The following is a 21,881-nucleotide window of genomic DNA, read 5'->3' on the forward strand; positions in this document are numbered from 1 at the left end:
AGGCTCCTCTCTCAACCATGTCTCTTGTCTTGGAGTGCGTTCACCTTCTGGGTTCCAATTGACTAGACCGACCCTGATGCTGACACTGCTTACAGTCGGGTTAGGCGTCTAGACGCCTACCTGGACCGTCTCCCTCCCTTGAATGAGATTGAACCATCAGTGGATGAGTCGGTTGTTTCTTTCGGCCACGCTCCCCCCAACCCTCGTCTAGACGACTTGTCCAGCATCATACAGGCTCTCGGCACTTCTTCTTCTCGACCACTCTTGTCTGCCCAACGCATCAAACGTCTTCTTGCTTCATCCGGCGTCCTTGAGGAGCGCCCTCCACTAGGGGAGGGTGGACTCCGCCAACTCGCGTCTGCTGAGCCCGAGATCGAATGGCTACTAGTGTGCAAAGCGACCATCCAGCTATACGGCATCGTTCTCGACACCCTGCTGGGTCAGATCATTCCTCTCAGTGACGACATTTGGTACTGGGATGACGTCCTTGGCTCACATTCATACACAAGCCTCTACGCCATCCAGACTTCTCCTTGGCGTCTTTGGGCCTATTCACAGGAGATTTACGCCGCGACATCGCCGCGTCTCGCTCACCAATGGAAGAATTTCTTCAGCATCGTCCAAGCTACCATTCAGGATCGATCGCTGAGCAATATTCGTCGAAGAGTTTTGTCGCCTCTAACCCTCTACCGCGCAGAGGCCCGCCAGAACCGGAGAAATCTTCAGCGTTTGCGAGAGCTCACGGCGACCGGTCTCGGCGTTTTGATGAATTCGGGCTTCCAATTCGGCCACGATGACGGCAAGACGGAGATTCAGGTGGACCACGTCACCCAGGTCGTCGGACAGAGTGTCGCCCTTATGGAGATGGTCCTGTTGGAGGCAGGCTCTCTCCGCCTGGACGTCACGGGCTTTGAAAAGCAAGTCTTTGGAGGTGTTAGAAACCACCACGTACTGTCAGCTACCATCATGAGGGAAAGCAGTACGGATCGACCAGGCGTTGTTGCTCGACATTTAGTCCACCTCATTGATAAGGTCCTTCCGGAGTATGTCGGTGCCACGCGTGCCATCACCAAAGACAACGGCCGCCCTAACCGTCTGGTGCGTTACTGGCTTCCTGCATCCATTGGTCTCGTTTCTTCTACTACGGTTTTGCGCATCTTGGTGAATCGCAAGGCGGATATCCTCGAGTGGTTTTTGGACTTTGGTGCTACTGTACGGGATTTTTGGTTCAACTGGGTTGTTGAGCCGGTTGAGAAGATTGTATCGACGATTCGACATGACAAGACGAGTGAGATCGCCATCATGAGCAGAGACAGCCTCAAGGCCGACCGTGAGAGTCTCGAGCGCATGGTGGTTGACTTTGCTCTCGACAAGCCTCACTTCGCCACTGAAACAGGAGCACCACTGACCGATCAACAAGTCGCCGACATCCGAAGCAAGGTCGCTGAGGGTGATGTTACCCCCGTGTTGCGAGCCTTTGAGAAGGACCTGCAAAGCCCTTTCATGGGCACCCTCCGTGGAGATCTTGTCAGGTCCCTCTTGATCCAAGTCCAAAAGACAAAGGTTGACCTTGAAGTTGCCATGACCGGCATCGACTCTCTCCTCAAGAGCCAGGAATTGGTCTTTGGCTTTGTTGGTCTCACTCCCGGTGTTCTCGTCTCGTACAGCATCTTCCAGTACGTTCGCGGTGTCTTCGGTGGTCGGTCCGGCCTGCGCCAGTCCCGCAAGACCGGCAAGGCCATCCGCATCCTCCGTAACATCGACCGCATCCTCTCCCAGGCCCATCCTTCAGGAAACAGTCTCCAGCACAAGGACCACGGTCTCTTGCTGTGCGAGGTACACGTTCTGCGAAACCTTGTAGACAAGCTCATGCCCCGTGAGGTTGGTAAGGAGTTTCTCGAGGACCTGGATTACCTCTCTAACGAGAAAGACATACGGGTGCAGGAGAAGGCCTTGGAGCGCATTCGCTGGGCTTATGCTAGATGGCTGAAGTGATGATCTTGGGCTCTGAGAATACAATTGTATACCTAGTGAATATAGCATTGATAAGTGGCTTGATAGCCATCCATTGATGTCTTGGGTTGCTGGAGGTAGTGGAAACCATGTTGAGATGCATAGCTGTTACTTCTGTTGACGGAGCAAACAAGTCATCAGAGCAAACGAATTGTCATAGCAAACAAACCATTTAGGTAGATCGTATTGTATGGCCAGAGTGATTCTCTCGCACTCGAATCTGTGACTTTGCTCTCATGCTCTGGGCATTCACTACATGGGTTCCAACCCTGAGCACCATGTTCCACGCTCCAGAATCCAGATATCTGTACAACCGTTGACGCCCCCAAACCCAACCACACCTTTACGCCAGCAGCCACATGGCCTGCTCTATCCCAGAAGCTTGAGTACGTCGGCCACCCGAGTTTCCTTGGCCTTCTTACCCCGGGCGTCTTTCTCGCGGAAGGCCTTTGTCACCAGTTCCCGCTTCTCCTTCTGGATATTTAGCACACGCTCTTCGACCGAGCCCTCCATGACGAGTCGGAAGACGGTCGTCTCGCGGGTCTGGCCTAGGCGATGAACACGATCGATGGCCTGATCTTCGATGGCGGGTGCCCACCCTGTTGGCATGTGAGCTGGCATCTACAACTATGTGGAACTGGGGGTTAGACTTACAGCTGTCTGAGAGAATGACGGTGTCGGCTGCGACGAGGTTGAGTCCAACGCTGCACACAGCAAGACTGGCGAGCATGACACGTGTGTCGGGGTCGTTGTCCAGGGCCTCAATGGCACTGTCACGCTTGTCTGTCTTCATGCTTCCATCAATACGGGTGAAGCCGATCCCCTCAGCCTTGAGCTGCACCTCAATAATATTGAGGAACGAGGTCCACTGCGAGAAAACGACCACCTTGGATCCCGGCTTACGGACGGTGGCCTTGAGAATCTGCAGCATGGCCTCCGTCTTGGAGCTCCGCGTCTCGGCGTCGAAGCTGCTAGCGTCGTCGCCTGCGTCCTCGGGGGCTGGCTCGAGCAGAGAGTCCTCGGTGAGCTGGTTGCGGCACATGGGGCACTTGTGCTGGAGCTGGATGGCACGGACGATGCAGGCTCGGCAGAAGACGTGTTTGCATGCTGTGATGAGGGGGTCGGATGGAGTGTCGTAGCAGATGGCGCAGCCATCTTGGCTCTCGATGAACAGACGGAGAGCGTCCTGGAGGAGGGCTCGGTTCTTGTCGTTGAAGGGGACGACTTCGTGCTCGTCAAGGAGGTTGAGGATGTCGGCGACACGTTCCTTGCAGAGGGTCCAGTGGTTACAGCTGAAGAGGTTAGAAGGGGCCACATGGAGTCAGGCATAGGGGGCTTACACCTGGCGGAGGCGGAGGAGTCGCTCGAGGACGTTTTGAAAGCGGCTCTGTTGTCCAGAAGAAGATCCAGCTTGCCATGCCTCGAGGACACCCCTTGCTTCATCCCTATCGAACTGTCAGCGGTTGATTCAAGCACGAAGACTCTTCTAACTCACAGCAGAGCATCATATTTGCGCTTCTCATCTTTCCGGAAAGCGATCCGGTGAATGTACTCCTTCTTATCAGGCAGCTTAAGGTCGACAAACTTCATGTCCTTCTTACGGCGGAGACAGAGGTCATGCATGAGGGCCTGGAGAAGAGCCTCGCCACTGCCGCTGCCGGAGCCCAGCTGGCGAGTGATCTTGGCGTTGAAGATTTCGGATTGTTCGATGCCACCGGTGATGTGGAGGAACTTGATAATTGAGTGCAGGTCCTTGACCGAGTTCACGCTATCTCGTGTCAGTAGATCTGTCTGAGGATTGTCTGGGGAGCTTACATTGGGGTGCCGGTTAGAACCCATCGCGACTCGGCGTTGATCTCGCACGCAGCCTGGGCTACCTTGGTTCTCGCGTTGCGAATGGTGTGGCCCTCGTCGAGGACTACACGGCGCCATTTGAAGTTTTCCGATGTGAGAGCTCTGTACACGCCCTGGTCGCGCTCCCGAGCAAGTCTACCGTAGCTGGTGATGACGACGTCGTATTTGGCTAGGTCCTCTACCGACTTCTTTTCGCCGCCGTGGTAGACGAGAACTTGAGGCTGATGCTCCTCCTTGACGTGTCGCTTGATCTGCTGGGCCCAGTTGCTCATGACACTCACGGGGGCGACAATGAGAGTAGGACCCCCGCCACCTGTGAGGATCAGGCTGATGATCTGGATGGTCTTGCCGAGACCCATATCGTCTGCAAGAATGCCACCTGAGAGCAATTTAGGAGTTGTAGAGGTGACAAAGTCGGATGCGATGTTCCAGCAGCGGCCTCTAGCGTCGCGCCGCCAGAGTTGAACGGCATCCTCTGAACCTTTCTCTGGGAACTGAGGCCTCTCCTTGGAGGCCATCCAGGCTAGACCCTACAAATTGGTTAGTGGCAATCACACACTGCGTACAACTAGGCGCACCTGGAGCTGGTACGGCAATAGTTGAGACTTCAACTGGGCGGGCTGCTCGGCCTTGGGCAGCTTCTCGAGCTGATCCTCGCCAATTGCCAGCTTCTTAATGGCGTCTGCACCATTACGCAGTTCAATCGCTTCACTATTCTGCAAAAGCGTCGCCATGGACACTTCAGGCTTCTCAGGCTTCTGAGCAATGGCGGGCCCTGAACCAAGTCCATGGCTCGAAGTTCCGCTCACCAAGCCCAGTGTCCTTCTACGAGCCTCGGCCTCCTTCCTGGTCTTCTTCAGCTCCGTAGCCCTGACAAGCTTGTCCCTCTTGAGCTTCTCCTCTAGCACGGAACGTTCAGCAGGGTTGCTGGGGCCATAGAAGAACAGCTTGATGGGACAATCGTAGAAGCCCTTCTCGCCCGCGAGCTGGGCCTCAAGCATGATGTCGCCAGAGTCCTGGAGCACATTAGACAGGGCACACACCAACTGACGGATCGCACAGCGTTTTGCTCGTCTTACCACATATGGGGTGATTTTCTCGACAACCTTGCGCGGCAGATGGCCGATCTGATCACTAAAGACGTTGTTAACCCGGATGGCGTTTCGGTCGTACTGCAGAAAAGTCAGAGAGTCTGCCCTGAGATACACAGACACACAGACACACGGGTCCATGCTGCGATACCATGTCACGGCGCGGGGGCCGAGACAGAGAATGGGACCACCTGAAGTGGTACAGAGGTGGCACAAACCTGATTATGGGGTTCTCGTCTGCACAGGACGGTTTCTATCTGATGTGAGCCTCCTCTCGTCCGTGAGAGCCAAGACCCAGGGACTTACCACCCGGTGAAGCATATCCATTATAGTACCTCACACCAACAATCTTGCCCACTGCGACCCGTCAGGATTGAGCACACGCGTACGGATTTAGAGAGGGGTCAAACGCACCAAAGGTTCCATAGAGCTCAAACGGAGGACCCTCGCTCTCCTGCGTCAAGTCAAGATAGTCAGGTTCGGCGAATGAAGCCTGAGAGGCAGGCACGGCGCCCTGAGACTGGCTGCCCGGGTAAAAGCCCGGCGTGGGGACCGAGTTCGAAGTGCCGGGCGCCGCCCGCGCGGGCCGCTTGGAACGCGTCTCAGTATCGTCATCGCCCGTCAGGTCGATGAGCTCATGCACGCGTTTCACAGATCTGGGCATTGTAGCTGCACCATAAAAAAAAGTGCGTGAAGAGCGGGAGTTGGAGGAGACACGTATTCTAGCTCTTGTATATTTTATCTCTTCTTGGAAATGTTGGCGCAATCGCGTGTTCCTCTCTGCTACTCCTCATCACAGTCGACACGGCGGTGTAATTGCTTCTTCGGGCCGGGGCCGGATCAACCAGATGATCCGGCAACACCATCGTCGACGATATCTCCTTGATGAAGCGATAGGTGTTTGCAGTGGGCATTGATGTTATGCCTTCAGACTCTTATCAGTGTCTGCGATATGCGACGTCGATGCGACATGCACGGCGATTCAACATACGATTGATACAAAGGTTCCTGTGGCTGGGGCTCCCCGCAAACCCGATATAGGTACCTGGCACCATATCTAGCTTCCTAGATGCCTCAAGGTATAATACCTTTGTGATATTATTTCTCTAAACGCGAAAGCCGTGATTGGGAGTTTGACAGAGCCAGGGCTACCAGTAACTATGGTTGCTGTAGAACCAGATAGTTATAGGAGGGTGGTATTGGATATAAGCCGGGTATTCCGGTAAGTCCCCAGGTACACATTCCCCCGCAAATGTGCAGCGATTCCACATCAGAAGCGACATGGACCTTTCTTTTCAGCGTCTTTTATCAATAACAGATCTCATTATTACATGACAAACCTACCGGAAACACTTCCGATGCAGTTCATGATCTGATCGCTTGGTAACCATCTGTGTCACGAGATTCAGCTCCCGAAACACTTTCCCGTTCGGACCGACAGCCTCAAACCCCTCAGCGCAAAGAACGGACAGACAACACACGTAGCCGTGCAGGATGCGGGTTCGCAGAAGCTGTTATTGCATGTCTTAATGTTTCTTGTTCGCTTCCCCCGAGAAATTATCGATGCAGTTCGCGCATTGGCGGGCGCAAGATGAATCCTCCCCGAAAGTCCGCTACAGCAACACTAGAACGTAGACGTGGTCGCTGCAGTGCAACCTTCTCGAACAATTAGCGCTCGATGGCGGGTGAATTGACACATCACCTCGCTTCGGGGCTGAAAATCTACCGGGGAATTTTTTTTTTTTGGGAATCGTCGATTCTCTTCAATCGGATCTCAATCGGATCTTTTTTCTGCTTTCGATCGCGACTATTGGACGGGCCGTTGCAACCTTCACCGGAAAAATGGCGTGTTAGGTCGCTTGCCTTACTCACATTGGATAAGTGTGGTTGTGTTGGGCCAGGCACGAGGGCCACTAAGTGTGAGACAGCGGCTCGGCATGACATGGGGGCCTGTCAGGTTGTCAGCCTTAATTCTACCTCCAACAAACCTCCAACAAGAGTCGAATGATGGAGATGGAAGGATTGAGTCTGTTGTGAGGATTAATTTGTTTGATCTTTTTGTCAGTGATGACCAGGCAGTTGAGGCTGCTAGTTGAGGTTATTCAGATTGTGTCAGAAGCCAGAAAAGTCAGTGTCAGTCAAGTCAGGTAGTCAAGTCAATGTCAGGCAAAGAGAGAGAGAAGTGGGTAGCAAAGAGGTTGTATTGTCTAAGCTACAAGAATTTTCATATATGCCGGTCCAGAAGTAAAGGAAAGTTTTCCATTTTTGGACACCCTGATCCACCCCGAAAGGTTTCCAATTGCCTGCCCTTCAATAGCGGTGGGCGTTGCCAGAGTGCTCACCATTCTCGTTATCATCACATGTCCCCATGCTGATTGACTTGCGACCATCCACCAGGTATGGACTCAAGCGAGCACGAGTTCGCCGTCTAGTAGAGGCCGACGACGATGTCACCCTTGACGCGGGCAGTCAGGTGGACCTCAGCCTCAAGGTCGAGCTTGATGCCGACGAGGAGGGCAGCGGACTTCTGGGCACCGGCATCGTCGGTAGCACCCTTGAGGAGCTGGCCTGCAGGAGTTCGTCAGTAAAGTGGTTCTAGAAAGAGCTCGGAAGAGCCAATCACTTACCAGCGGGCTGAGAGAGGCCGGTGGAGGTGGGCAGAGGAACAACGAACTGCTGCTTCTGGCCGCGGCGGCCGCCACGAGCCTGACCGTCGGAGTCAGAGTCGGAAGCGTAGGCGGGCTTAGCGAGGCTGTGATGTCCAAGTGTTAGCCATTGCGATGCTCAAGTTGGTAGCCCAAGCTGTCAATGATATTCTTACGTGGGCGCAGCGGGAGCAGGAGCAGGAGCAGCAGGAGCAGGAGCAGGAGAAGGAGGCTGGGCAATGGGGGAGTCAGAGGCAGGAGGGGGAGTGCTAATCAGTGTTAGACTCCATTGCTGTTGAGACTCTGGAGAGTAGAGGCTGAAGCAGCTCCAAAGCGGTGGCTAGAAGCCATTGCTTGCCAGTGCCATTGCGAGAGAAGGAAGGAGATTGTAGGAAACTCGGGGTTGCTTACGAAGTAGGGGCAGACATTATGCTGGTTGGGGTTGTTGGACAAAGGTTGTCGAAGTAGTTGAAAGTGGTGGTGGTGGTTGGAGCTGGGGCTCAAGTAGATGATTGTTGAGAAGATGTGATGGTGAGTGGTGAGGAGAGAAGTTGGATCTTGGGCGATGGAAAGGCCGTCTTATATAGACATTTTGGCCCAGCCTTCAAGGGTGACTTTTGCTTTGTCCGTGTCGTCTTTGCGATGTCTCGTCTATCCGTATGCCTGCCAGGCTGCGTCAAAGGGCCACACTCGCAAGGCCGCACCCAGTTCCACATTGCCGCGAAACATCCCGATGGACGCCTTGGTGAACTCAACGACATGCCGAAAAAGACGCTCCAGCACGCCCTCCACACACTGGACGGGGGCACATCCATGCTGCTGCGGCTACCTTGACCAGCAGAACCCAGCATCACCAACCTCACGACTTTGATGAGTTGTCCATGCTGTCTCACGCTGAGGCACGCTAGGAATAGCTGCGCGGCTCTTGTCAAATTTCCTGGGGCATGCCGCGCGTGCATCGACACTCGTCAATCGATGGTCTCGGTTGCATCTTGGGACCTTGCACACCCTGGAGCCCCCCATGACCTACATGCGTCCATGCCCCTGGGGAGCTCCATCTCGAAGCCGCAGCCGCACGAGAGAGGGTCCTTGCCGAAGCCTCAATTGCAACTTTGACCTCGATCCAGATCCCCTGCGAGCGCGGAGAGGCGCTCAACCGACATGGCCTCGGCCGATAACATCTCTTTGCCGCCCTTTCCAGACTCAAGATCCAGGGCAGCAGGGGGCGGCGGCTGTAGAGGCAGGCATGGGCAAGGGCATGGGGGCGTGGCAGCCGGAGCAGGCAGAGCAAAGCAAAGCAAGCACGCAACCAGATACCACACAAAGCAAGCACAGCATCATAGAGACTCACTCTTGCGTAGACGCAGGGTCACGGCCACGACCACGGCTGGTTACAGATGGGCCTATGGGGACACTAGGGAGGGGGGGTACTCGAGTGACACGTATCCGCGATATCATCCGATGTTGGCATACGCCGTGGCGACACTGAGCGACAAGGGCAGCACGGGAGCTACATTGCGAGGCGGCTGAGACGCCTAGCAAGGAACGCAGGTCGCGGCACTCCGAGGATAGAGCCTAGGCAGTTTGTTAGCCAGGCACTCTCACAGCGGTATAAGCGGCCCCTCCCGATGTTCAACTCCTCCGGACCTCCGATGGACCCGGTGGCGGCCGATTGTCTCGCTCATGGACGGCCCGCAGTCGATAGTCGAGCGGCTTTTCCGATTGCCCGCCGTTGAGTCCCGCGTCTAGCCCTCTCAAGATCTTGGTGTACGCCTTGGGGGCTGAACAAATCTGCACGGCATTTCTCGAAGGGTGGGAGAGCTCTAGCTCGACGACAGGGGCCGACCTCCCTGGAGCTGGGCAAGGATATCGTCGATTGAGCCAAGGTTGTCAAGAGATGGGCTTGCGGCAAGGCAGGGATCCCCGTCGTCGATGTTTCGCATCATGCGCATTGTTGGCCAGAAATCAGCGCCGCCTCCACACGCCGGCAGCGGGCAGGTTCCACTCGGGGAAGGGACATGGGGTTGGACGTGTCAGGCTCTTTTTCCACAAATTCCATCAACTTTCTTTTCTCGACGACCAAAAGCACGGTCAGTGGAACGCTTGACACTTGTGTACATTGCCTACGCTCGGTTCGGATCTAAGGATGGCATGATTCCATCGGGAAACACCGGCCGCCTCCCGGACACCATGTCCGTCTCTTGCCTCCCCAATGATGGACCCGATCCAGCCAGGGCAGCTCCTTCCCGTCCACGTACATGCCTCCATAGAAGAAATCTCTTGTTCCCGATGGAAGGCAGGCGTCTGGGGGTGTCTTCAGCTCCTCCATTGGCTGCTTCTCCTTCCATAAATAGGGTGCCACTTTTGTATAATCTCTTTCAGAGATTACCCCGGAAGAAGTTTTCCCTCCTTCTTCTCCTCCTGCATCGTGTCTTGCATACTCTCTCGAGACAACTTCCTTGTTTTGTTTTTCCCGGTTTGTTTTTTTGCCGCCGTGAATATCGCCTCACGTACGTACGTCAAACGTGACCCGGGGCGACATCAATGTCGTCTCCATCGCCCTCGTCCTCCTCATCTTGCAACTCCACTCCCCAACCACCGAGCACGCCAGACAGCTCAAGCCAGAGTCAGAACGCACCCGAGAACTCAACTCAGAGCACTCTCCAGCAACTCTTTGGCGGTCTCTGCAAGCAGAAACTCCTCGAGGAAGTCGACAAGCTCAAGGAAGCAGTCCAGAAGGACGACCCGCAAGCCGTCGTCATGTCCGTCCCCATGCTCCTCGCCCTCACCGTGTGCCCGGCCATGCTGGGCACACAAGAGGCTATCCGACAGAGTCAGGCAAAGTCCAAGCGTGAAGAGCATCGTGGTCGACGATGCAACTTGGTCGTCTCTTGTGTCAAGCCTTCCATCAGAAGCCGTGACATCAACAACAAGTTGGTTGTTCTCAAGGACTCAAAGGTAGATTGACTTCAATACACTCTTGACAATGGCATGGCTGACATGATGTCTCGTAGCTTTACATCGCCAATGAACACCCGTTGTATAACCACGACCCCAAGAACAACGTCAGCAAAGGCTATGCCTTCTCAGGATACTTCCTCCCCTTCCCTGATACCGAGTACGAAGGCCTTGTCACCACCATCAGTGATGACCCTCCCTTCCTGAACTGGATCTACGTCGACAAGAACACTTACCAGGTCAAGTATGGCGTCCGTGCCGATACTGAGGGCCACATTACCGGCCCCTTTGACTGCACCAAGCAGGACCGTCGCATGACATGCGAAGGCTGGGAGGGCTTCTGCGCCGTCGAAGAGCTCCCCGGTATCTGGGCCCTCTACTATGACCGCGACGACGATGGCCTCAAGTCCAAGGTGCCCATGGGCACCCGCGTCCTTGAAGTTGAGCTCACCCGTCGTGAGAAGAAGGAGCCCAAGCCAGTGCCCGACCCTACCGCACCCAAGACTCTCGATGAGAAGATGAAGCAGCACAAGGAGGAGACTGCCCGCGAGGAGGCTGAGAAGGCCAGCTTCCTCGAGACCGGGCGTCACCCCGGTGCTGAGCCACCATCGCCTGTCCTCAAGCCGGAGCAGAAGACTACATCTCCTGAGCCTGAGTCAGAGCAGGCTAAGCGCGACCGCATCAGCGAGGCCCTTCGCCGCCTCAACCTCGACACTAAGCACAGCAAGACGGAGAAGACGACCGAGACCCAGGATGGCAACAGCATCGTGACAAGCATCACCCAGGACTTTTCGATCTTCTCGGCTGCCAAGAAGCTGGCGGAGCATGCCAACAGCAGCGGCTCGGTAACGGCGGCCAGCTCAGTGTGGGACAACAAGGAGAAGGGCAACCACGATTCTGGCAGCGTGTCCAATGGATCGGACGAGGGCTCATCATACAAGAGGCCTACGGTGGAGGATGATGCATGAGGGGGCTGGTCGGCCCGGCACGAACATCACAAAGGATTCGCGGCATACTAGATTGGGATTGGATATCATTCACTCATCAGGCGTTTTTTCGGTGGCGGGCGGGGACAAACAAGATGAAAAAAGGAACTATCACGGCAATCGTTACTATATCCCACGCAACAAAATTGTACTGTAATCTAGCACTAAATTGAGCATTTTCCTTGTCTCTACATCTGGTAGCCTCGGACAGTCCACTCTGTGTCGTGCTCATTCACACTGTTGACCTCAATGATGATGGCGTTGACGCCAATGCGTGAGTTGTCCATGATGTGCCATGGTGCATCCGGTCGGATATCCGGTCAACAAAGAATCCGCCACAGCCGCCTCTAAAAACAAGGAGGGTCCTACGGGTATCTACAAGCCATCTGCAGAAAAGCCGGGGTACGTGCGGCGCGGATCGAAGTGGCATGGCATGGCATAGCATGGATGGCGTGCGGACCGGGGGGCTGTTAATGCTGTGCGAGAGCATCCAGGTGTCTCAATGGGGGACGACGCCCAAGACATTTTGGTGGAATCAGGTCATGGGCTGTGAGAAGGGGGAGGACGACTTGTTCCGCTGCCAATTGCCGAGGCCGAGGAATTCGGGTAGCCTGATGAGAGAGGCTGAAGCCGGCAATCAAGTCAGTTTCTGAGACTCATCTTTCGATCTTTGATGGTGACATGTCTCAAGCCAAGATAGAGCTCACGCGACAATGGGTAATTGTGTCTGGGTCTACGTGTGTTTCAATGAGTGAAAGGGGCCATGAGGGATAGAGTGCTCGGCGGATCGGGCGAATGGGGGCCGGGAAGTGGAAATGTGCCGACTGGAGTGGGTGATGATGAAGCAGGCAAGCCTGCTTGTCTCAGATCTGGGGGTCTAGAATGCTTGGATGGATGCCAGAGTGTGTCTTTACGTCCTCTTCTGTCGCACAGAGATGGAGTGGGCGCTTATTCCTTCACGGCATGCCATGTCCGCCGAGCATCCCGGGCTCAGATCATGGTGGATGCAGATCGGGTTGCAGAGGGAGGAGAGAAGTGCGATGAGATGGCAGGATGGGTGAGAAACAAGGGGGTTTGAGCGGCTACAAGGGGCAAGATCTCGTCAACGATCCCTCCCCTGGACACATCACCACACACACACACACACACACCCTAGCTCGGCCGGCCCTCTTCTTCTTCCCCAGACACCAGAACAACTCCCGAGGCGCCAAGTTCGACGGGGTGGGGGTAAGGCAGGGACTAGGATCTAGGATCTAGGCGATCAGCCAATGTTAGATGATGCGCTACAAGGTTGCATGTCGCACAAGACAGAAAGACCCTTGCCACAGTCAGGCCAACTTTTTTTTTTTTTCCTCCGTTCAGCTACGTCGGATCGGGCATCTCAGGCGAGGCGAGGCGAGGCGAATCGCTCATATGCGCGACATAAACCTGATGAAGAGACAAGGGCCCTTGACTTGAGACATTGGCATCTTTCAGCCCGTCAAGTTCCGTCCAGCCCCCCGCAAAAAGCAAACGGTCGCATCAAAGGTCGGCCGCCTGGAATCTGAGTTCTTCTGAGAATTCACACACAAGACGTCATGCCCGTTGCAAATTGCCGCATGCGTCGTGCGTTGAAGCTAGATCCCTGGCAATATGTATACATGGTATTCTGTTCAGCCTCTCCGGTCCCACACGACAGCAATCTATCTGACGAATTGACAAGTCAGGACGCGCATGTTGGCGTCTCTCGTGACCAAAGAGGTCTAGATGCCAGAAGGGTTTTCAGGCAAAGCAATCCTTTGCGCCCGCAGCCACAGCCGCACCTCGCAGCTCGAGCCGCCATGAGATCAGGTCAACCTTGCGTCTTTGACTCTGTCTCGCCCGCTTCGGAGCCGGAGGAGGAAAGACGACGTGTCTGAAAGCAAAAGGCCCAGAATAGACTGCTTGGCCGGAGATGAATGGGAATTGAATATCGCTTCCCGCCGGGTTCCTACATTAGCCACACTCCACGTGGAGCCCGGCAGAAAGACCCCAACGGAAATGACCGGTCTGCAATTGTCGTCCGAATCAGAGACAATCTATTTTCGCATGCGGCTGAACAGATTCATGAGTCGTACACCGAGATTTGGCCTTGTTTCGAAGATGGATCTTGATCGGTGCCTTGCTTGTTTACTAGTCACTTTCGTATATGCCCGAAGGCTTGCGCGGCCCACAATTCGCTGGCATTGGTTTGTTTTTGAACATGACCCCTGTCTGGTTTTATGGGGCAATACCACACCTTGACTGTCATTGTGACGACTGATAGATTCGAGTGTGAATAGCTGCGAAAGGATCTCGAGGGGACATGAAGTTGTTGTCTGTAACTGAGGAAAAGGACATTCTTCTGAGTTGGCAGAAAGACATAAGATCACTTAGTACTACAATCAAGACCCTGTGATCCTACATACCGGGTATACCTAATTCGAGACCAATATTATATACCTCCTATCGTGACGATCTGAGATGAGGTTGAAGAGAGTGGTCCTACCCTATATACACAGATGTCAAAGTTTAGAATACAGAGAGCTCTCATGTTCTCTGAAGCATATTTCTTCATGATTCACTTCGGCATTTTGCCGTCTATTCTGCATAATGTAGAATAATTCTTCATGTTTTGTCAAGCAAGCCCCAGTCGTTACCGTCCATGACACCATTGCAAGTCTTTACCATTTCTTTAAAACAAACCGTATTGACTAAACCAACTCTACCTGAAGGATGGCCTGTTTAAAGAAAACATGCAATATAACTTAAATCTCAAACAAGATTCAAGTGTCCTTAAATCCTTCCCGTGTACGCTGTGTCACCCACAACTCATGAACCGTTGACACAAACTGCTCAGTTGACAACTGGTTGCAGATAGCCTCAAAGCGCCAACAAGCCAATAAGCACCCAGAAAGCGAAATATATCTATCTGAGACTGCCTCTGGACAAATCGGAGCATAGATCCAACGATCCAACGTGTTCCTCCCGAGCACAACCAGGGCTCAGGGCTCCAACCCCACACCACCACGATTGTCTGCAAGAAATGCGAACGATGAACCAACAAATGGACTAGAATCCTTCCGCTGTGTGATTGGTTAGGTGCTCAAGGAGTGCTTGCTTCTGCTTGCTGCGGGTAATCCGTTGTACCCCGTTGTACCCAGGTGTTCTGGTTGGACCAACTAGATGATACTGTGTGAGTTATCTGGCCTGTGTACATTGAACTTCATGAACCTGGGTTTAATCTTTTTCCTTTGAATGGGCGTAAATGTGAATTATGTGCTAATTCTTCTGACGCGGGACTGTGAAAAATCTGTCATCACCCCTGATCTCCCAGTGCTTCGCGCGGCCTAACAACTTGACAAGCTGTAGGATTGCCGGATATGAACGCACTTCCCAGTAAAAATTCCCTCAAAGAAGTTTCAGTTAATTTGAAAACTTCTCTCAAATAGCCTCTCTTTCAATAGTCTATCGACGACTTTAAAGTTGCCTTACTTGGTAGATGTAAGGCCCAGTAGGGGCTTCAGTTCCGCAACTCCAGACTCAGAGCAGTGGATCTAGAGGCTCATGCCTGACCATTCAAGAACAGGACTATTAAAGGAACATAATATGGGTCATTGTCGAAGATTTGATTGCAAAGAGGCAAGTATGTTGGCAGCCAGGGCTACGATGACGGTGGCCAAGGACGATACAGGGCAACACTCATGCGTTTCTACTCATGTCTGAAGTTGTGTTGCTATGACCATGAAACTGCGCGATTAAAGGAATTTGAAATTATCATTTGCTCTGCTTCAACTATCTGAAAGTATCATCAAACATGGGCCCAGCCGTTATGAACAAGCACCTGCATCTCGTTGATGACGCACATCATCCCGTTTTCACTGCGGCCAGGATTCTGCCTCTGCCACTCGCGCTCTAAACTACGAACCCACCACTCCTTAAACCACGGCGTTGTGAACCACCTTGCCAGCCTGCTCTTCCACAGGCCAGACAAGATCTGAGTGTGAGTGAGCCAGGATCCGCTTGGGTGAATCAGCTCATAGGCGCGGCGGTCATATCCGACGCGGACATTGGGGTTGAGGTAAACACCTCTCGTCTGTGACTCTGGGTTGTCAGCGTGAATGAGGCAACACTCGGAGCCCTCGAGATGTTTTGCTGCGAAAGAGTCGTCGATGGCTCTGAAGGTGAGTCCCTGATCACCAACAAATGAAGCTGCAGGCATAAAGACTGAAGAGAGTGTTAATTAGCCTCTTACTGAAAGGGCTAGTCTGGGGAGATGAGGGCTGTATTACCCATACCGTTCCAGCAGCTGCTGACAGGAACAGGTTCGCTTCGTTTCATAGCAGCTCTCGACTTGGACGACCGAAAGTACGACCGCGTCTGCGTCGCATGCTCATTGCCGTCGGCATCCCTCAGTGCAAATGTGTCGTAGTACTGAGGCGGCTTGCTGAAATCTAGTGAATATGCCGCTGCGTAATCACGACTGTTTGTGTTGAGCAGCGCAAGCATGTCAGGAACCTGAATCCATTAGTTCTGCCCGTAAAGGGTGAGTAGAACATACAGTAAACACGACGTCGCCGAGAAAAAGAACATAATCGAATTCGATGCCATTTCGTGCCATGGCTCTCAAAGGCTGGAGAGATATGTTCCGCAGCCGGGCAAGGTATGAGATTCTGCGAAGCTCTATTTTTCCACGCTGTGTCTCAGCCCAGCCATTTCCAGGCTCACGAGGTGGTGAGACCATCGCATCGGCGTGCGTAGTCTTGTCCAATGTGATGTTCCGTGGGACTCCCATTACCTCCAGCGTCTTGTCGAGTTCGCCGACGGCGTCTTTGGAGCCATCCCGACTGCCGCTCTCGTACAGGCTCACAAAGACATTGCTGGGACCGAGAACTGATACAAGATCGAGAAGGCCTTGATTCCAAGAGTCGCGAAGAGTGCGCTCGTTGTTCCAATGCAGACTTGCAATGTACACCCGGACGGGGTTCTATGGCTTCAAGTGAGTTTGTCCAGCCGCATCAAGTCGGTGATGGACGAGGAGAGTGTCAAAGAGAGTCCAGGTGACAAAGGCAAAGAGGAGAAGTCGCCACATAGAGAGAATTCGCAGACTAGTGGCACAGAAGTAAGGAGCCATACGGCGCGAGAAGCGGCGCAACATGCTGAAATCAAGTTGACGGAGATATGGGGAAATCATTGACGAAGCTGGAGTTGGTTCATTTGTGAGGGGTTGAGGAGATTGTTGTTTGTTGGTGGCAGATGCGCCACTCTACCATTTTTTGACGCCAAGAAGACAGTTTGTCTATTGACCAACATTGCCATTGGTACCATATTTTTGATGTTTCTAGCAACTGGTTACCCCGTCAATGAGATAGATGATCAACGCCCTTGTCTCAGACTCAAAACGCAAAGCCAGTAACACCCTGAACACCCCCGACGAGCGTGTTAGCAGGAGGCGCCGAGAAGGTCTCCCACTGACGCTTGGCAATCTTGTCCAACAGTTCCTTTGCCTCCAGGAACTCTTCATGACCGGCTACGTCAGCGCACTCGTCCCCTTCGCGATGCACCACCTTCTCCGGAAGTTGGACGCCCTGAGACCAGCTAAAGAAATTGTCCTTGTCCCAAAAGGCCTTGATCTTGCGCAGCCTCTCCTTGTTGAGTCCGTAGTATGCCTCCTCGTGGGCGTCCTTCTTGAGAGCTGGGTCGGCAAAGTTGATGAAGACGGCTCGCTTCGAGTGGGAGAAGGGCCTCAGCTTCTCATTCATCTTTTCCATGAAGCCCCTCATGTCGAGCTCGAGGAACTTCTCCTGCCAGTCAATCATGATGTATGCGTGGTAGACGCCTTCACGCCAGGGATAGGCCGATTCATCAGGCTGCTTCTCCCTCACCTTGCCCCCGCAATGGATCCATGTCACCTGAAGTAGACCCTGCTCGCCCTTGAATTCCTTTCTGAACTCTCCCATCTCTTTCTTGATGATTTCGGTGATCTTTTGGATCTCATCTTTCCCGTTGCCAAAGACAAACGATGTGTAGATCCTGTAGGATGGGTTCGAGGGGAACGCCCTGACGGTCTCCTCTGACCACTGAGAAACAAGCGTCTCGTGAAGGAACCTTGTCGACTTTTCTTGTAGTGTACGTCTCTTGAGCTGCTTTGGGAGCTTCTTCTCTTTCCCATTTTCGTTGACACCTCCGAGATTCTGATCAATCAGCTCATCAAACTCCGGTTCAGTGCCGTTGTAGTAAACCAGGAACCGAACTGCAGGATCTTCCCTCCCATCCTTGAGATCGCACAGCCACGAACTGTCAATGGTCATCTCGTTGGGCCAGTTGGTGGTGTAGAACCTGGCCATGGTGTCCATAAAGTCCTTTTGGGCTTTTTCGCAGTGCTTGGGCGACCATGTAAACCTCCCAGCTACAACATCCTTCCCGCGCAGCTCTTGAAGCTTCATCTTGAGTTCAACCACAACACCAAAGTTGCCACCACCAGCACCGCAGAGTGCCCAGAACAGATCCTGCTCCTCCTTCTTTGCGTTGCCAGTGTTCTTGACAGTGACAGTCTCCCCAGCAGCCGTGATGATGGTGGCCTCGAGCAGGGTGTCGCTACCCATACCGAAGCTTCGAGTAAAAGGACCAAGGCCGCCACCGAGGGTGAAACCGCTCACTCCGACAGTAGGACATCGCCCGCCATTGATGACCCACCCGTCATGATGATCGTTAATGAGCTCCTTGTATGCATGACCCCACTGAGCACCGGCCTGCATCGTGACGGTCTTTTTCTCCATATCAAGATCGACTCTCTTCATGTTGACCAGATCAATCAAGAGACCATCATTGATGGTGGAAAAGCCCGCATAAGAGTGGCCGCCATTCTTGATGCAAACAGGCAGCTTCTTCTCCTTGGCACGGGCGATGATGATGCGGATGTGAGAGTTGTGCTCGGGCTGAAGAACGCAGGCTGGTCTAGCGAAGCGGTACAAGAGATTGCTGTTTGCTATAGCTCTCTCATACTCGACCTCTCCAGGAGTGTGCACGGGGATCTTCTTGGACTTGAACCAGCCGACTTGTTCCATGCCAATCTGGAGCAGGCTCTGTTGGTTCTGTGCTTGTGCCATGGCTAGGGACAATATGAAAGTGACGATGTGTGTGGTTAGAGCAGAAACGATTGAGATTGTGGATGCTTAACTTGGAGTGGAAGAGGCCTGGGAACACAAGACTTATTTATAGTTATGGGTGGTTCTAGTCTGATAGGGGACTATGTCTCAACTCTCTCATTCCCAACACTGTGTGTGTTCGTATTGTGATATCTCGGCGCGGAGGCTACGGTGAGAATGCATACCCAAGTGACCGGGGTTTACTCAATAGTTCGATCTAGACCAAGGTGACAAACAGCTTTTGGCCACGCCACAAAATGCTGTGCCCAATCGGTGATCTACACGCGGGTTGAACCCCTCAGTTGCGCTGAAACATTGAGATGCTGATCACGTATTTCAGCCAGCCTCAGGCTCACCGTGTTGTGATTATTGGCTTTCACAGAGATAGATTTGCAGTCACATACCTCCGCCCAAGACCAGCTGAGTTTAGCTTACATGAACTGCGTATCAACTACCGACCCGAAGCTAAACTACGGGCCGCTCCGTGCGAGAGATGGGGAAACTGTTACGAATGCTGTGGCGGGCTGACAGCGACTAGAAATCCTCGTCCAGACTCGGAGTTTTTTCAACTGAGGTACATTGATAAGACCACAAGATCACTGCTTAGTAACTTATCCTCAAGCTCGATTAACAGAATGTTGCATATGCGCCTTTCAACCATTGGCTGAACTTGGCCTGAGGTTAATGACCCCTCACGACCATGAATTCACTCAACAAGGCAACATCGTCAAGTTTAACGGACGAAGAAACAAGCACCTTTTCTTCAAGACCTTGGCGACAATGGATCCTCAAAGACTTCTAGATGTTCTTAGTTCACCGGTAGAGTGGCCCTGCGAAACATATAAATCCCTGGTGCCCGACCGTAAAAAGACCGACGAGGCTGCCTATATCCACACGACATATCGACGAGAAGATGTATATCCAGACTATCCTGGCCTTGCAGCCTCGGCTGCTAGTGGATGTAAGCTCTGCAACCTCTTCCGTCATGCTCTGATCTCGGTCGGGTCCTTAGCTGCTTGGCGCAACGACGAGAACGACACGCATCCCTTCTGGGATCACGACACTGGACAAGATCTGTCTCTGACGATGAACTGGGATAGAAGAATCGTCATCACGGCCACTCTTCACTTGATGCCTTTCAAGCCCCTCCATGAATCGGATAGCTTCTCCCTCGATGGCCAACCTCCGCAGTATAACGGGATGGTACACTCGCTGTGGCTGAAGTACGGCCCAGTAACACGCCCTTTGAGGAGCGAAACGGGTGCTGAATTTTGGTCTGGTTCTGTTCTTGAGATGTCTGTCTTTGATTCTCCCGGTAAGTCATCTTAATCTTCAGAGACAATGGCTGATAATGATTCGCTGCAAGATCTCGAGGCAGATGATGGGAGCTTTAGGAGGAGGCTTCCCAGCTTGGAGACTCTTTGCCAAGACACGACAAGAATGATGAATGGTTGGATAGATGATTGCATTGACAATCATTCATCCTGTCACAGTCCAATGAGGTCATGGGTACCGACCAGACTGTTGGAGGTGACTGCAAATGGCAACTCCTTCAAGATGCGACTGGTTGACACAACCAGTTCTGCATTCAAAACAGCATCTCGATTTGCTGCAATCAGTCATATGTGGGGAGATATATCTACATCACCTCCTTTACAGACGTTCCAGTCAAACCTTGAGCAGCTACGGCAGAATGTAGAGCCGACCGACCTCCCCAGAAACTTTGCTGATGCGGCACGGGTATGCATTCAACTCGGGATACCATATCTTTGGATTGACTCACTCTGCATCATCCAAGACTCGGCCGATGATTGGAAACGGGAGGCTGTTAAGATGCACCTCGTGTATCGCCACGCCGTAGTTACAATCGTCGCAACTTCAGCCACGTCAACGCATGATGGATTCCTTGACCGTGACTTCAAAAAGACTCTGGCCGAAAAAGTTCACTATTCCCTTGAATATAACAAAGAGGATTCACTATCTGGGCATGGGCGGGATAGATATATGGTCTTCTGCCGTCGTCAACACTATGAAGATTCATTCCCAACATACGCCATCAACAATTCCAAGTGGAACACCAGGGCTTGGACAATGCAGGAGAGAAGCCTCTCGACGAGGCTCATACACTTTTGCCGCAACAAGATCTTCTTTGAATGCCGCTCCTGCATCAAGTCTGAAGAGAACAAACCAGCTGCCCACTACGCCCTGATGACCAGAATACTCTGGCCCAGAGACCCCTTGACATCTTGGGATACGCTTTATGAGTATTGGCAGTGGTGTTTGACGCAGTACTGCCCACGAAACCTAACCAAGGGCAAGGACAAGCTCATCGCAATCCAGAGCGTGGCTGAGGAGATGATGAGTACCACCAAATGGGAATACATCAGTTTTGCAGGCATGTGGAAGCACAAGATAAAAGAAGAACTCTTTTGGATCTTTCCCTACGGAGAAGCCAGGAGGCCTGATGCTTCTCGTGCACCGAGTTGGTCGTGGAGTGCGCTGGATGGACACGTCTCGTTCAACCCCCGAATCCTGCCAAAGGGGAAGCGAAGCGTACCAGAGCCTCTGGCTCGCACCTTTGAAGAGATAAAGATGGAGGTTATAAAGGTGTACTCCTCGAGGGAAGATACTCCCTCTGGTGAGATACATAGTTATCTCGAGGTCAAGGCTTGGGTGCGGCCTATCTCAACGGTTGTGAAGGCTAAAAGTTTTAATGACGACGAAGAATTTTTCCCGTTCAAACTTGTAGTTGGATCCGATGGAGTGAGCCACGGCAGCGGAGAACAGGAACATGTTTTCGCTCACGGGAGGTTGGATATGGACACACCCAGAGGGAACGCCAGGCTGCTCTATCTGCACATCGGCATTGAGAAGCGCCCAACGGGCCTCATTCTTGAGCTTAGGCCAGAAGATACGACAAGAGCAGGAAAATCACTGGAAGTCTGGAGAAGAGTGGGAGTTGCCACCCTCTTTGACGACGAAAGGGGATTCATCCTCTCAGCGGATCTGTTTGGGAACGGGGCAGGGCGATCCAAGATCACCATGGTGTGATTTCACTTGTTTCTCATGTGCTAATTTGCTTATCTGAAAACAATCTCTGAAGTACACAGGCGAAAGAATTGATTAGAGGGCGCCGCAGTTATTAGGAGGCGTTGTGATTAGAGGGTGCTCTGGTGACCTCATGACATA

General features: G+C 53.0%; 7 protein-coding genes across 7 annotated transcripts; 3 read left to right on the top strand and 4 right to left on the bottom strand.

Moving 5' to 3' along the window:
* Window positions 1-17: 17 nt before the first annotated feature.
* On the top strand, window positions 18-1,995 carry LRP88_13581 (ATP synthase regulation protein NCA2-domain-containing protein; the record flags this gene model as incomplete). The annotated part of the gene is made up of 2 exons (XM_083249941.1): window positions 18-34; window positions 96-1,995. The coding sequence occupies 2 exons, from the start codon at window positions 18-20 to the stop codon at window positions 1,993-1,995; spliced, it is 1,917 nt and encodes a 638-aa protein (XP_083094275.1).
* A 387-nt stretch (window positions 1,996-2,382) lies between these two features.
* Window positions 2,383-5,622, bottom strand: LRP88_13582 (SNF2 family N-terminal domain-containing protein; the record flags this gene model as incomplete). Its single annotated transcript, XM_083249942.1, has 10 exons — window positions 2,383-2,612; window positions 2,668-3,305; window positions 3,354-3,458; window positions 3,509-3,781; window positions 3,829-4,397; window positions 4,446-4,883; window positions 4,947-5,039; window positions 5,177-5,211; window positions 5,265-5,315; window positions 5,373-5,622. 10 exons carry the CDS (start codon window positions 5,620-5,622, stop codon window positions 2,383-2,385), a joined length of 2,682 nt encoding a protein of 893 aa, XP_083094276.1.
* A 1,764-nt stretch (window positions 5,623-7,386) lies between these two features.
* LRP88_13583 (uncharacterized protein) lies at window positions 7,387-8,031 on the bottom strand (the record flags this gene model as incomplete). Its single annotated transcript, XM_083249943.1, has 4 exons — window positions 7,387-7,526; window positions 7,586-7,710; window positions 7,780-7,872; window positions 8,015-8,031. The coding sequence occupies 4 exons, from the start codon at window positions 8,029-8,031 to the stop codon at window positions 7,387-7,389; spliced, it is 375 nt and encodes a 124-aa protein (XP_083094277.1).
* A 2,116-nt stretch (window positions 8,032-10,147) lies between these two features.
* On the top strand, window positions 10,148-11,529 carry LRP88_13584 (uncharacterized protein; the record flags this gene model as incomplete). The annotated part of the gene is made up of 2 exons (XM_083249944.1): window positions 10,148-10,561; window positions 10,618-11,529. The coding sequence occupies 2 exons, from the start codon at window positions 10,148-10,150 to the stop codon at window positions 11,527-11,529; spliced, it is 1,326 nt and encodes a 441-aa protein (XP_083094278.1).
* Window positions 11,530-15,355: 3,826 nt separating this feature from the next.
* On the bottom strand, window positions 15,356-16,702 carry LRP88_13585 (glycosyltransferase family 69 protein; the record flags this gene model as incomplete). Its single annotated transcript, XM_083249945.1, has 4 exons — window positions 15,356-15,771; window positions 15,843-16,062; window positions 16,115-16,531; window positions 16,580-16,702. 4 exons carry the CDS (start codon window positions 16,700-16,702, stop codon window positions 15,356-15,358), a joined length of 1,176 nt encoding a protein of 391 aa, XP_083094279.1.
* Window positions 16,703-16,940: 238 nt separating this feature from the next.
* Window positions 16,941-18,653, bottom strand: LRP88_13586 (FAD-binding oxidoreductase; the record flags this gene model as incomplete). The annotated part of the gene is made up of 1 exon (XM_083249946.1): window positions 16,941-18,653. One exon carries the CDS (start codon window positions 18,651-18,653, stop codon window positions 16,941-16,943), a length of 1,713 nt encoding a protein of 570 aa, XP_083094280.1.
* Window positions 18,654-19,472: 819 nt separating this feature from the next.
* On the top strand, window positions 19,473-20,021 carry LRP88_13587 (uncharacterized protein; the record flags this gene model as incomplete). Its single annotated transcript, XM_083249947.1, has 2 exons — window positions 19,473-19,653; window positions 19,705-20,021. The coding sequence occupies 2 exons, from the start codon at window positions 19,473-19,475 to the stop codon at window positions 20,019-20,021; spliced, it is 498 nt and encodes a 165-aa protein (XP_083094281.1).
* Window positions 20,022-21,881: the final 1,860 nt, after the last annotated feature.

Source organism: Fusarium phalaenopsidis, assembly GCF_050370095.1.
Source record: "Fusarium phalaenopsidis strain FUZ10S chromosome Unknown contig_32332, whole genome shotgun sequence".
NCBI lineage: Eukaryota > Fungi > Ascomycota > Sordariomycetes > Hypocreales > Nectriaceae > Fusarium > Fusarium phalaenopsidis.